General features: G+C 41.2%; 1 protein-coding gene across 1 annotated transcript; it reads left to right on the top strand.

The window, feature by feature from the left end:
- The first annotated feature begins 2,086 nt into the window (after positions 1-2,086).
- On the top strand, positions 2,087-11,554 carry LOC137293460 (dual specificity protein phosphatase 10-like). Its single transcript, XM_067824015.1, has 4 exons — positions 2,087-3,034; positions 4,734-4,895; positions 6,384-6,569; positions 9,814-11,554. The coding sequence occupies exons 1-4, from the start codon at positions 2,386-2,388 to the stop codon at positions 10,077-10,079; spliced, it is 1,263 nt and encodes a 420-aa protein (XP_067680116.1). The 5' UTR covers positions 2,087-2,385; the 3' UTR covers positions 10,080-11,554.
- Positions 11,555-13,153: the final 1,599 nt, after the last annotated feature.

The raw sequence follows: 13,153 nt of genomic DNA, 5'->3' as shown, positions 1-13,153 counted from the left end.
CATATTGCATGTGTTAATTTCGTTGCGAATGTTGCTTATAGTATGACGGTGTTCTTCTTACATTGTCTTCCTGCTACTGTAACGACAGGAACTACCATTACTACAGCTACTGCTGCTGGTGCATCATGTACTACTACTACTACCACCCGTACCACTGACACTATTCATACTACTAATACTAATACTAATACTAATACTAATACTAATACTAATACTAATACTACTTTGTCTTCCATATTGCCGCACTCAGCATTATTTCAGGGGCGTTGGACTGTAAATAATCGTGTTTGGACCAGACAATCCTGTGATTAACATCATGAGCATCAAGTGGATTACGATGGCATGTGTCAGCCAAGTCAGTGAGTCTGACACCGGATCCTGTTAGTTCATATGACGAGCATGGGTTAATGAATACAAATTCTTACCCACATCTTCACGGATCGAAGGACACAGGCCAGTACGACCATGTCCATGTACAGGTGGTCAGTCAGCATATAATGTACAAGGAAACATATCTAGAGAATAATAATTAATCAAGAGGTTATTCTTAAACAGTTTGCATATTAAATATTCATAGCCAGCTTTCTAACGATATGAAAAAAATTAACAATTTCATATCCTTAGGCTGCATACCAAATACTAGTAATTTCACATATTTCAAGTGATTCATTGTTGTGATTCGATGTTAGAGTATTATATATAAGTGCACCGATTTGGGTATTATGTAGCAGTAGTTTCGCTATATCAAGCGAATGTTACTAAACATTATTTCTGCTAATTTGACTGTGCGAAATGTGTTCAACAATATTTCAGTTCTATGAAGTGATTAGTCAGTCATATCGCAAGTTGGAGGGTGAACAACACGTGACACACCTTTACCGCGTAGTAAAATCCACGAACAAAGGGGTGTGGCTAACAAAGCAAGGGTCATAATGTAGACAAATCGTGACTTAAATGGCTGCAAGTCTGCTCATTCCGTGTTGATATAAATGTGTATTTCACTTGCCTAAGAGTCCCGTATTTGGTTAATTTACCCTTCAGTTCACTTACTGTAATTATATGACACAACACCAAGATTTTCAGCTGCCTCCCATGACATGCCTCCGGGTACATTACATGTTAGCCTTGTGTTTAACACAAATTATTGCGTAACTTTTGTTATATCATGTTCAGTTGGTTTTCAAAATGAATTATGTTTGAAACTCCCAAAGTACTTGCTATTGTTATAAATATGTTAAGGTGTATTTTTGTGTGATAGGTGTTCGTTTGATTGTAAACGTTGGTTAATGCAGTGCATTGTGTAAGGATAGGTGATTTTGATTTCTAACGTTTTAGCGTTATTCCGGTAATTGTAAAGAGGAAATATTGAAAATCACGTCGATTACCAATGCAGTAACGGATCCAAGGTATTAGGGTATATTGGGTGTTAGGTGTGACAAAATGACACCTTAACCTCTAAGTTGCACAACCTCCCCATTGTTAGTCTGTAGTACAAACTCTGAAGCAAACATATCCAAGAAAATCCTAGCAGGTCTAAAACTTGGGCAAGTCTAGATATCCAAAGAAATTTAAGAAAATCTCAAGACTTTTTTTCATTATATTTTTACTATGAACTTTTCTGTAAAATATCTTCATTTCAGAGACCTTTTGTTAGTCTACCTTACTGTCTTGGAAATATCTGAGTAGGACTGATATTATAAACTTACCTAATGTTACCCTATTATTTTACAATTTAAAACGAATAATATTATTATTGTGTTTGTTGTTTTTATCTGAGACACAATTGCATACGGTTCCTAAGAGTAGTCAACGGCGACGGAAGTCTATATTCCACCAAACAAACCTTGATTCATCAAGCAATGAAAACTGCGACACTCACTCCTATGTCCCATTGCAAACACGCCTGGCAACGAGTTGATATGACAGTGACAGTCAAGACGGAGATAACCGAGTCATCGCGGAAACGACCGATACGCACAAATTCATAATTCCCCTCAGTTCTATTTATAACCGAACATGACATCATCCCTCTGATTCGTGAGCTGGTTCCCGGCTCTCTCTGCGCATGGTCAGCATGCGCATATTTACCACATGTCGAGACGGAGCCCGGCTCAGATGTTTCGCCGCTAGGAGTCAGGCCGTCGCTTATATATCGCTCATTCATGTAAACGAAGCACACTCGCTCATACGCGGAGAAACAGTCACTGTGCGTGTGTGACTCAGACCAGCTGTTTTATTGAGAGTGATGATTTAACAGTGACTTTTCACGGAATGGTTATATAGCGATCGAGGGTAGAAACTCTCGCATTTGCTTGTTGTATTAGGTACCGAGCGCTTGTGTGAAAGAGTGTTTGTGAGTAGCCGCGTCAGCTGATCGTGAAGCCCATGTTATGGTCTTGGCTCCGTTGGATTAAAGAAGGATTATTTGTGTATAGTCTCACAGACTCACCGATGCCTGAATCAGGGGATGTAGAAGTGCTAGCACCAAGCAGCATCACATTTCCAGATCACAATCTTCCAGACAGGAGGAGAATTGGTTTGAAACTGGACTTTTCACGACTTGGGGGCTCGGCGGGGGATCGTGACGAATACCACATGCCAAAAAAGTGCAAGTTCGAATCCATGTCGTTTGCTACATGTTCTCTGACCAGTGCGTTGTCTTTGAACAAGACCAGTATTCCTGCACGGACAATACTGCCCCACGAACTCGCCACCAAACTCACCAAATCCAAGCCAGTTTTAGTACTTGACTGTCGACCATTCTTAGCTTTCAACCTGAGTCATATTCACGGAGCGGTCAACATCAGCTGTTCGGATAGATTCAGTAAAAAGAGACTTCAACAAGGAAAGATTTCTGTGTCGGATTTAGTGACGACGAAAGAAGGAAAAGATATCATCAATAAAAAACTCCCCAAGGAGGTTGTTTTGTATGATGAACAAACTAACGACTTACGTGATATCACGACTGACAATGCTCTACATTACGTACTTTCATCGCTTCATCGAGAAGGGAGGGAAACATTTGTGCTGAAAGGTAAGCGATAAATTAATTTTCCTATTCAACTCTTAAAAGTTTCCGTCCACGACAATGGACCATGTGTCGCCTGTCTTCGGACGCCCTAAACACACCTGTGCTTCCTGTTTCGCGAGACACCTTTACAGGGGCAACACATGTCACTCAACTTTTTCATTTCATGTCAATTTCATAAGTTACAACTCACACATATCTATATTTCATGTCAATTTCACTCCTAATCACCACACCGAGTTGAAATAGCCCACGTATCTCGGATCTTAGTCAGCGCCGACACCAGTCCAATCTAGAGCGCTGACCTAATTTCGCGATGACTCATCCTGCCTGTGTACAGCGAGAACAGCGAGAGCGCCTTGTTTGTTTACCAATGTTGTTTTCCGTTGGCAAAGCCAAACAATGAGGGTTTCCTTCCGAGACGTCCTCAAATAAAATATCTGATTAATCACCGAATGTCCAGAATATTTGGCTGGGATGGACCTTGAGAATATCGGTGTTTATGTTGATTATATTGCTCAGGGCTGTGATACATTACTGACGGGCGGTGAGAACACCGATCAATGCCTACCTACCTCAAAGCCAGCTGTTGCATAATAGCTTGTTTGAGCTTGATAACGTTCGGTTGAGTGTGGTTAATTTCAAAGGACATGCAGCATTTGGTCAGTTTATAAAAGGTTAAGGTGAACAATAAGAATGTTATCCGAACATTATGTGTATAGAATACATTAGCTCAGGCAGGAAGCGAGCTTGTCGTTAATGCATTTAAGAATACATTTGAATTCAGAATAGAATTACCTCTTAAATTTATCTCAGTTTACATTAGTATGAATTCCAAGTGTCTTTATTATCCTATTTACTTCTGCAAGCACTTTTATTTCAATTGTTGCATAACTCTGACACATTTCCACGTTATTTTCTAACTTTTAAGAGGTCTTTGTTTCCAAACGTATGCATTTGGGAAGTGCATCAGGGATGAAAAAACTGTAACAATCTGCAACACAATGTTGTGGCAGCCTACACAATGGTTTGTGGCATTGCCACATGTGAGAAACATAAACTTGCACCAAGATCTTTTCCGCTTGCACCCCACATGATGTACTTTCTAAATTCCACGGATATAATTTTCTGTTCTTGAGTGTCTGAGACTGGAGCTGCAGTTAAGCCCATGTGGTAGGGGCAGTGTTTCCTGGAGAGTTCACGAACTCCACGTACGGTGGTCGTGAGTCACCCACCATGTGTATATAACACATTGCCGAGTATACAGTCGGTGTACGTTGCCTCAAGTCGCGTTCCTCTTTTTTCTCTCGGATAAGTGTCCTTCTTATCATAGCACCGACTCGAATTGGTGTCAGTTTTCAGAGCCAAACCACAAGAATCCAAGGCTCATTTTGCATGTGGCGAATTTTACACAGGGATGTTGGGTACTGCTTAACTATCATCCACAGGGCCTGATCGTGTCGAGTAAATTTGTCTTAATGATATCACTAAAAGTGTCTGGCATACGATCAAACTGCCATAATGAATTAGGTGTGCATGACGAACAGAGAGGATACAAACAGGCGTGTTTCTGTTAATGTTTTATTCCTGGCTGAACAGTTACATTTATCAAAGCATATTTTCTCAAAGACACGTTTTTCACTAATTTAATTTTTAAACATATTTATGACGTGTAACTATTGTTATTTTTTTTTTTTTGTTTCAGGGGGGTTGAAAGATTTCAGCACAAAGCATGGGGACCTGTGTGACAGCGTGGTCCAGTGTGACTACCACCGTCCACTCTACAGCCCCACCAACCACCTCACTGAATCAGCAGCAGAGATCGAAGCTGCAATAGCATCACAAGTTCTGCCATTTCTCTATCTAGGTAAGCAAATCTAACTGTTTGCTTAATCTGAGGTTACACCCGGCTGCTCAACTCGTGACAGACAGGCTAGATCATTCTCTTAGATATACAAAAAAGTAATTAGTTTTGTATAGCGTAGAGTCATAAGGTATCTGTAATACACGTCAAATGAGTATGAAACTAGGAAACAGCAACCGATCCCTTTGTTGGAGTTAGTGGTCCTGTGTTACAAGGGTAACTGTGAACAAGACCTTGATTCTTTTTAGAAAATATTTGTTTTAGTCTCTTGTGTTTGAGAATCGTGGACAAAGTAAGTTCTCCTTTATGGAGTTTCAAAATAACTTTTTTTGTTTTAAACTTTAACGGAGTCATACCCTCCTGGGTACTGGGATGGCTGAAGCCTCATCTCAGGGGCTCGGGATTCTCTCCCCTCCTAAACAAAGAAGGCTTTGAGAAGGCAGATGATTCACCCCTTCGGTGACTTAATGAAGTGTAGCCCCATTGTCTTTTGTTTTCTTGACACTAGAGAGGAAGGTTCAGACGAAATATTTGTAACATGAGTTTGACTTTTAGTTTTGATTAATTTAGTGATTCAGTTTGTCAAAATGCAGATGTGTAACATCCTCTTCTTAAACTTCCGTAACAAGAAGATTGCTTAGTATGATGACGGAAACTACGCCATTCGCTGTTGTACGACTGATGTCTATCTAAATGAACAGGATCCGTCGTATATTCTCAATAAATTCTCCGAAATCGTGTAAAATATCAACATTCCTTTGTATACAAACAGGATGCATCTTGAGCATGCTACTTGTGTGAACTGTCGGTTGGTGAAAAGTTCCATAACTCACAGCACAGAAGGTGGTGATCACCAAATACTGCCCGCTATTATTTCAAATTAAAATATTTTCCCACATCCGGTCTGAATTACATATGGCAGATATTCGGGCAGCTCCCTTGTCCTTTAATTACGCTTGGATAATTACTAACATATCAATCTGGTGATTCACCCCCCTCTTGACTGGTGTTTTCTTGGATGTTATTAACATTCCGACCCCCATTCTTCTAACTCGGCCGGCCCGTGGTCATCGCCTGGTCACCTCTTTGTACCGGACACATCTGTGTGCTTAGTCATCGAGATAAGCCCCATTTCCGCCATCAGTCATCGCCCATTTTGGGTGTTGTATAATAAGGGTCATCTTACCATAGTTTTGTCTGTTCGAGAGAAAGGTAGATAAATGGCTGATGGCTTTTGTTTAACTCAGTTTGGCAAGACATCACCATAAAACAGTTGTCAACATTAAAAAAAAAACTTTCTGGAAATTGTTACTCTTGCAAAGGAAAATCAAGAAAGTCATATCTACTGAAACGGAAATATATAACTGGGGCGCTATCGCCAGATAGTTATACGTTTGTTTCACTATATTAGGAAATAGTTGTTTTAAAACTGTCCAATTTATTTAGTATGAATGTAAGCAGTGTTAAATGTGAATTTGTATTTCGTTTCAGGAAATGAACGAGATGCAGCCAGCTTGGACAGGTTACGTACCCATCGTATTACCCATGTTCTCAACGTGACGTCACATGTGCCTCTCTATTATGAAAAACAGGGAATTAAATACAAGCGAATTCCGGCCTCCGATAGTGGCCAACAGAACCTCAAACAGTATTTTGAAGAAGCATTAGAATTTATAGGTAAGTGTTTTGATTTGTTTAGAAATCCGATAATTCAAGCGAGCACCTGTTGGTTTTATTAATGATAATGGCGGAACAAATTATGTACCAAACAAACAGTTTACATGTATTACAAAAATCATGTTGGATGTTAACACGAATGATAGATTTAACGGACTTAAGCTAACAATTCTGGGAAAGGAAATGAGATCAACTGCACTATCTGCATAATTGAGGAATTTGGCGTGCTTTGATCAAACAGGCTCTTGGTTGTAATCAGAGATGGAGCTAGTGTATGAAGGAGCGGATTGTTTGACCATGTTCTTAGGGGTGATTCAATATTATTGTGTGCTAGTTAGGCAGTGGATGAGCGCGAAGTCATCGGTAATCCTCGGGGACTCTCGGGGATTTCCGGGCTGTCAAATCAGATCGATTCTGGCAGCAAATTGGACAACGGAAACAAACGGATTACACGGAAAACCCCTGCTATTTCGTGCTTTTTGTGTGAAAACGTGAAGTTGCGTTGAACGATAAAGAATGGGATCTGAATGGGAAATGGAGATATTTCTTCATCACCGTGACACGCGGGTCCCAGGGGCATTGTAATAGGTGGCGAGTTTGACAAGTAGGAATATGGTTATGTTAAATGCACGAGATAATACCTCGGCGTTCTCTCAATGGCTTTTCAAGTGTTTATGCCAGTTGAAATGATAGATCGTTGTGGTTTTTAATGAGCTTTGTAGATCTTTTTAAAAAATGATCGCAAATAATTAAAATAGGAGTAGTACCAAATTTGACTGTTAAGTTGAACGTGTTTATTTTAGGGGATTGAGATCAGTGAATATGTTTCCAAGCGTACTGACGTGACATTAACGCCCATCATCGACTCATTCACCTCGAACCCCACCCTTACTTGAAGTTTACTCGAGCGTAAACATCAGTTGATGCTGGTGCTGCGGCACCTGTCAAAACACCTCATCCGTATCCTCAACCAATTACCAGATTTTAGACATCCTCAAAGCCACATCGTTGTCATCTGACTCAAAGACCCGCGTGTAAGGTCTATTGCAGATTGGCCTGATTGATTTTATGAGTTGTATCGTCAAAAAAAACCTCCCACGTATTAGATCGTAGCCGTGAAAACAATTACATAATGCAATCATTTCGTTTTGCAAAGAGCAAAAGAGCAGTGAAGCTAAATCATGAGCGTCTTCGTTGAATTGCACAGGGGAATTCTAACTCGAATTAAAAGATCGTTCGGGGATACTTTATCGGAAACATCAAAGGGTTGTCACGAAACGATGTTGTAAACACAAAGATACGTGTACATTTCACGCGGGTTAGCTATTAGTTTTCATCACCTTGTCGTGTAGGGAAGAGGCTAATATTGAACACACTGTCTAAACGGTATTTACAGCGGAGACGGCCTACCGGCTCCAGCCACCAACAAAAGCCTCTGTTACCTGTGCTGGGGGTGCACGCGCGCGTTATAGATTTGCATTATCGCTTTAGTTCTCAGGTAGTATGACTCATCGTTATGGATATGTTGCTATGGAGACCACGTGCGAGGGGTAGAGAAGGGATGTTGTCTAATTATCGGGCTTCAGTTTGAGACAGATGGTCGCTCGGCGTTTTGTTGGGAGGGGAGAGGTGACAACGGACTGCACCGTGAGTCAGAGCAGGGCTGAAGGTTTCCTTCTCAGCGGCAGTACGAGAGTCTTTGTTCGGTTCAGGTGTGTTATCGATTAAACAACAGCACCTAGCCGAATTAAAGAAGTTTACCGAAGGAGGGCACCGGCACCAACGCTCCATGTTCCCAATACCAACATGGGAACATGTCTAAAATAGCAAATGCTTTAATAAAAATCCCCCGTAAAGGATGTGCCGCGTTGAGAACAAACACTAGCAGAAATATAAAAAAAGTTTTCCATCAAGCTTTGTCAAAGGGAGTAGCCAAGAAACGCGACTTATGTTTTAGATCATAACTAAATTGTTTGAAACCGGACTTTGAAAAAAGATTATTGATTTTTCGTTTCCGCATTCGTACACGTGTTTGATGCAAGATTTAAGTTTTAAACATGTTTGGTGAAGTTAGCTGATTTCTATGCGAGTAACACGGAAATAAATATTAACAGGAAACATTTGAGCAAACAGATCTGGCTGTTTAGCATTTGTTGTTGAGAAGGCTATAGCAGTGCTGCCCATAAAAGTGATATGAGTCAGGCCTGTGCTTAGAGCACATTGCAACACGGTCCAAACTGGTAAAATATGTCCCATGGCACGTAGAATGTATGTGACGACTAACAATAGCTATTGCATTCTGAAATTCATTTTATTCGTGTTTATTGATGCATCCGCGAGCAACCCATTGTCGTTCGGTCATATTGCGTGTGAGATTTAATAAACATTTCTTTGATCGATCTAATTAAGCTTTTAACGCGAATTTACTTGTCTAGATGAGGATATTTGCACACGCCATTTCAGAGTTTCCAGGAAAATGTTCGAATTTTTACTTTCTCTGTCCAGTGTTATAACAGTACGCTGTATTTTTTAATTTCTTGGGGAAAATAGATTATTACTTGCAGTCAAATGCTATCGGTATATATGTCGGTACATATGTCAATATTTTGACCTGTCTTCATATCGTTATGGCTATCGATCAAAATCAGCTGTCCTCGTGAAATCCGCTGCAGCATGTAGTGAGTCATGTGTCATTACTAATTGGTTTTGACAGAGAGCAGTCCAGTTGTGCGCATCCAACCTAAGCTCCTTACACCGCTTGACATTAGAGAGCTCCAACTTAGCTACTTTCGTACCTCTAACGTGTAGCCCGCATCCACTTCAAACAGTTTCATTAAATGTTCAAGTCCTTCCTTATCATTGCACTTAACATGGGAATAGTTGGTGTTACCACAGAAACGAATAGCTATGTTGGTGATTCACCGTCAAATATATTTACAACATTGTTGTTCTACGGGTTTTTAGCACTTTCATTCAGAATTTCTATGTCAGGTGTCGATTGATTTGGAAAGTCTATCGCCTATTTGGAATTAGATATTATTTCTATTTTCAATAATCTTGTGCCCCCTGCCTTGATATTGCTGAATACGTGTATTCCTACAAGCGACGTAAAACCCAACTCACTCACTCACTCACTCACTTCTATTTTCAAAGATAAATATTCGTAAATAAAGAAAACTTTATACCTGGGACTAAATGTCAATGCATGAAACAAATTAATAATTGTTCCACATTTTCTTTGCAGATGATTGTCGGCAGACTGGCGGTCACGTTCTCATCCACTGTCACGCAGGCGTGTCGCGATCAGCCACCATCACCATAGCTTACATTCTCAAGCATACGAAGATGACTATGACAGACGCTTACAAATACGTGAAAGGAAAGCGCGGCATCATATCGCCAAATTTCAACTTTATGGGACAGTTGATGGAATTTGAAAGAGACTTGAACCTTGGGGAAACGCCGAGGGTCCTACAACCCAAACTTCAAGGCGTAGAAAGCACTGTGTGATAACAACTGACTTCTTCATTCATTGACGTTGTGAATGGTTTTCTATCAGAGACACCTTGTGCTAACATTCCGGTTGTCATGGTGACGGGTGTCATAGTGACAGCGCCTCATCGTTTACCATGGTGACAGTGTCTGATCTGAGGTCGAACCGTGCCTTTCTCCCCTCAAGCCTCGCTCCCCCAAATACGAGGGACGGACGGACGACCGTTCATATAAAGTCATCAATGCAACTTTATCCATCAAAATAAAGCCTGCCAAATGATCCGAGGCCGAATCTCATCTTCACATGCTCGGAACGATAAAATGGACCAAAGTTGAAAGAGTGCAACGCATGATAGCATTGAAACTTGTGTCTTTGTGCCCACAGGGCATTTGAACTCTTCCACGGGCATGAAATTTTGACCGGATGTATCACGCCGGCCATTTTGTAACTAGTCACGAACTTCCGGTTCCGGGTTCTGCCGTGGAAGATGGCAGTAGCCTTTGAGATCCACATTGTAGCAAACAGTTCTTGTAGGAATAATCGCGGTTGTCATCCATAGCGTCAGTGTCATATCGTCATCCACCACTATTCGTTAACACCTGTTCCGTGTTGCGTGCGTACCGTCATTCCAGTAGTACAGTGAGAATGTCTTGTGAGTCTTTAGCCGTATCGAACTCTTAAATCTACTACCTCGACAAAAACAGAACTGAGAGAAAGAATCTTTTTTATGTGTTAGATGTGTATTTTGTTCCATTTCAATGGTGCTGTTCGTAATCCGTTGGTTTTGATGTTTTCTGAAACGGTTACAACGCCCCACCCCTAGCGCTGCTCTCCAACCCCTGGATCTTATCATTGTTACCACGTGGGTAGGTCGAGCTGCGTCAGGGGATGTCAGGGTGACAGTTTGACTGATATCATCTATCACTCATGTTCATTTCACCACCAATGCCTTAGAATACCTGACTCACATGCATGTAGTCATCAAAAATATTGTACATTTCATAAGTACTCGATCGTACCTATGCAGAAAGAACATGTCACAATGTCGTTGAAACTGTGTTGTATATAAATCCACTAAATTATTTCAGTATTTATTTATAATTTATTTTGTACTACCAAGTATGTATCATTCCTTAACAAGATTGGCAACATCATAGCAGTCGGCGGTTGTTGATAATTATCGGCAACCGTCGGCAAGAATCGCCGATGGAGACACCTAGGACATAGAACACTACTAGACGTCTCTGTATTTATACAGTGTTGCCAAAGGAACATTTGTTGTGCAATATTTCTGTCATGGTATTTGATTGACGTTCAGTTTGACCAATCAGTGGACGTTGTTAGATATGGTTATGTTTCCTCTACCAATGAGGAACGGTGGATCGTAGTCAGCTGTTTGGTAGGAGTGTATGATACGTATGTGACGGAGAGCCACCAAAAAGATATGAATACAATGTATTGAGAATAAAACTCACTTTTTAAAATTTAATAAGCATCTTTGTCTTTTGTCTCTGTCAAAAAGCAGTGTGTGTGTGTGTGTGTGTGTGTGTGTGTGTGTGTGTGTGTGTGTGTGTCTGTGTGTCTGTGTGTTAGTGCGAGCACCCGTGTATGTGAAGGAAACAATAACAGTGAAACTCTGTTCATCGGAAAACCTCACATTCCAATCTGTTGTCCATTACTGAGTGTCGTCTGTTGTTAGCCTGGTGCTTCTCTGGCAAAGGTACATACCTGAAAAAAGGGGGCTCGTTGTAGATGTTCATTCCCATAAGTTATCGGACACACGAGTAACTGTTTGCTCAATCACTGAATTTGCTCCCAAACAGAACAAAATGAAAAATGAAAGGCTTGGAACCAGTGTGTAGGATCCACGTCCAAGAATTGCAATCGTAATCCCAGAATAGATGCTCAATAAATGGACATTGTGCAGAAAGTCAGAATCATACAAAATGTAAATTTACACCTTCACCCCACCGCAACTAATACTTAATTTCTCTGAATAAATATTAATAGATACATAATGGGTGCACGGACAAGGATAGGAGAGCCCTACACATGTCATTGCAAGAGTGAGTGCTGGAGATACATTGAGCACCTTAATCCCTTAAGAAGTGGACAACCTGGAGATGCTGGAGAGCTTCACCGTGCCAGAATTCCACGAACAGAATTCCCAAGGAACTCCCATGGGAAGAGAATCATGAAGTATAGGAACCTACTCTTCTCCAGAATTCAACCATGCGAGGTGGGGTCCTAATCTCGTCTAGGGTCTACAAAGGAGGGACGATCATGAGATACGGGGTTCTATTCCAGTCCTGGTTGATCTAATGGAACCACAATCATGCGAAACGGTGTTCTATTCCAGTCCAGAGTGTAAAGGAACCACAATCATGCGATACGGGGTTCTATTCCCGTCTAGAATGTAGAGGAACCACAATCATGCGATACGGGGTTCTATTCCCGTCTAGAATGTAGAGGAACCACAATCATGCGATACGGGGTTCTATTCCAGTCCAGAGTGTAAAGGAACCACAATCATGCGATACGGGGTTCTATTCCAGTCCAGAGTGTAAAGGAACCACAATCATGCGATACGGGGTTCTATTCCCGTCTAGAATGTAGAGGAACCACAATCATGCGATACGGGGTTCTATTCCCGTCTAGAATGTAGAGGAACCACAATCATGCGATACGGGGTTCTATTCCCGTCTAGAATGTAGAGGAACCACAATTATGCGATACGGGGTTCTATTCCAGTCCAGAGTGTAAAGGAACCACAATCATGCGATACGGGGTTCTATTCCCGTCTAGAATGTAGAGGAACCACAATCATGCGATACGGGGTTCTATTCCCGTCTAGAATGTAGAGGAACCACAATCATGCGATACGGGGTTCTATTCCCGTCTAGAATGTAGAGGAACCACAATTATGCGATACGGGGTTCTATTCCAGTCCAGAGTGTAAAGGAACCACAATCATGCGATACGGGGTTCTATTCCAGTCTAGAATGTAGAGGAACCACAATCATGCGATACGGGGTTCTATTCCAGTCCTGGTTGATCTAATGGAGCCACAACCATGCGAAACGGTGTTCTA

Source organism: Haliotis asinina, chromosome 8, assembly GCF_037392515.1.
Source record: "Haliotis asinina isolate JCU_RB_2024 chromosome 8, JCU_Hal_asi_v2, whole genome shotgun sequence".
NCBI lineage: Eukaryota > Metazoa > Mollusca > Gastropoda > Lepetellida > Haliotidae > Haliotis > Haliotis asinina.
Note: the sequence above shows the minus strand (reverse complement) of the source record. Positions and strands in the feature narration are given on the sequence as shown.

Bases quoted from the DNA above. Each gene is read 5' to 3' on its own strand.
- LOC137293460 (XM_067824015.1), top strand. From the start codon at position 2,386: ATGTTATGGTCTTGGCTCCGTTGGATTAAAGAAGGATTATTTGTGTAT. The intron at 4,896-6,383 runs GTAAGCAAATCT...ATTTCGTTTCAG, and splicing joins TCTGCCATTTCTCTATCTAG to GAAATGAACGAGATGCAGCC. The intron at 6,570-9,813 runs GTAAGTGTTTTG...TTTTCTTTGCAG, and splicing joins AGAAGCATTAGAATTTATAG to ATGATTGTCGGCAGACTGGC.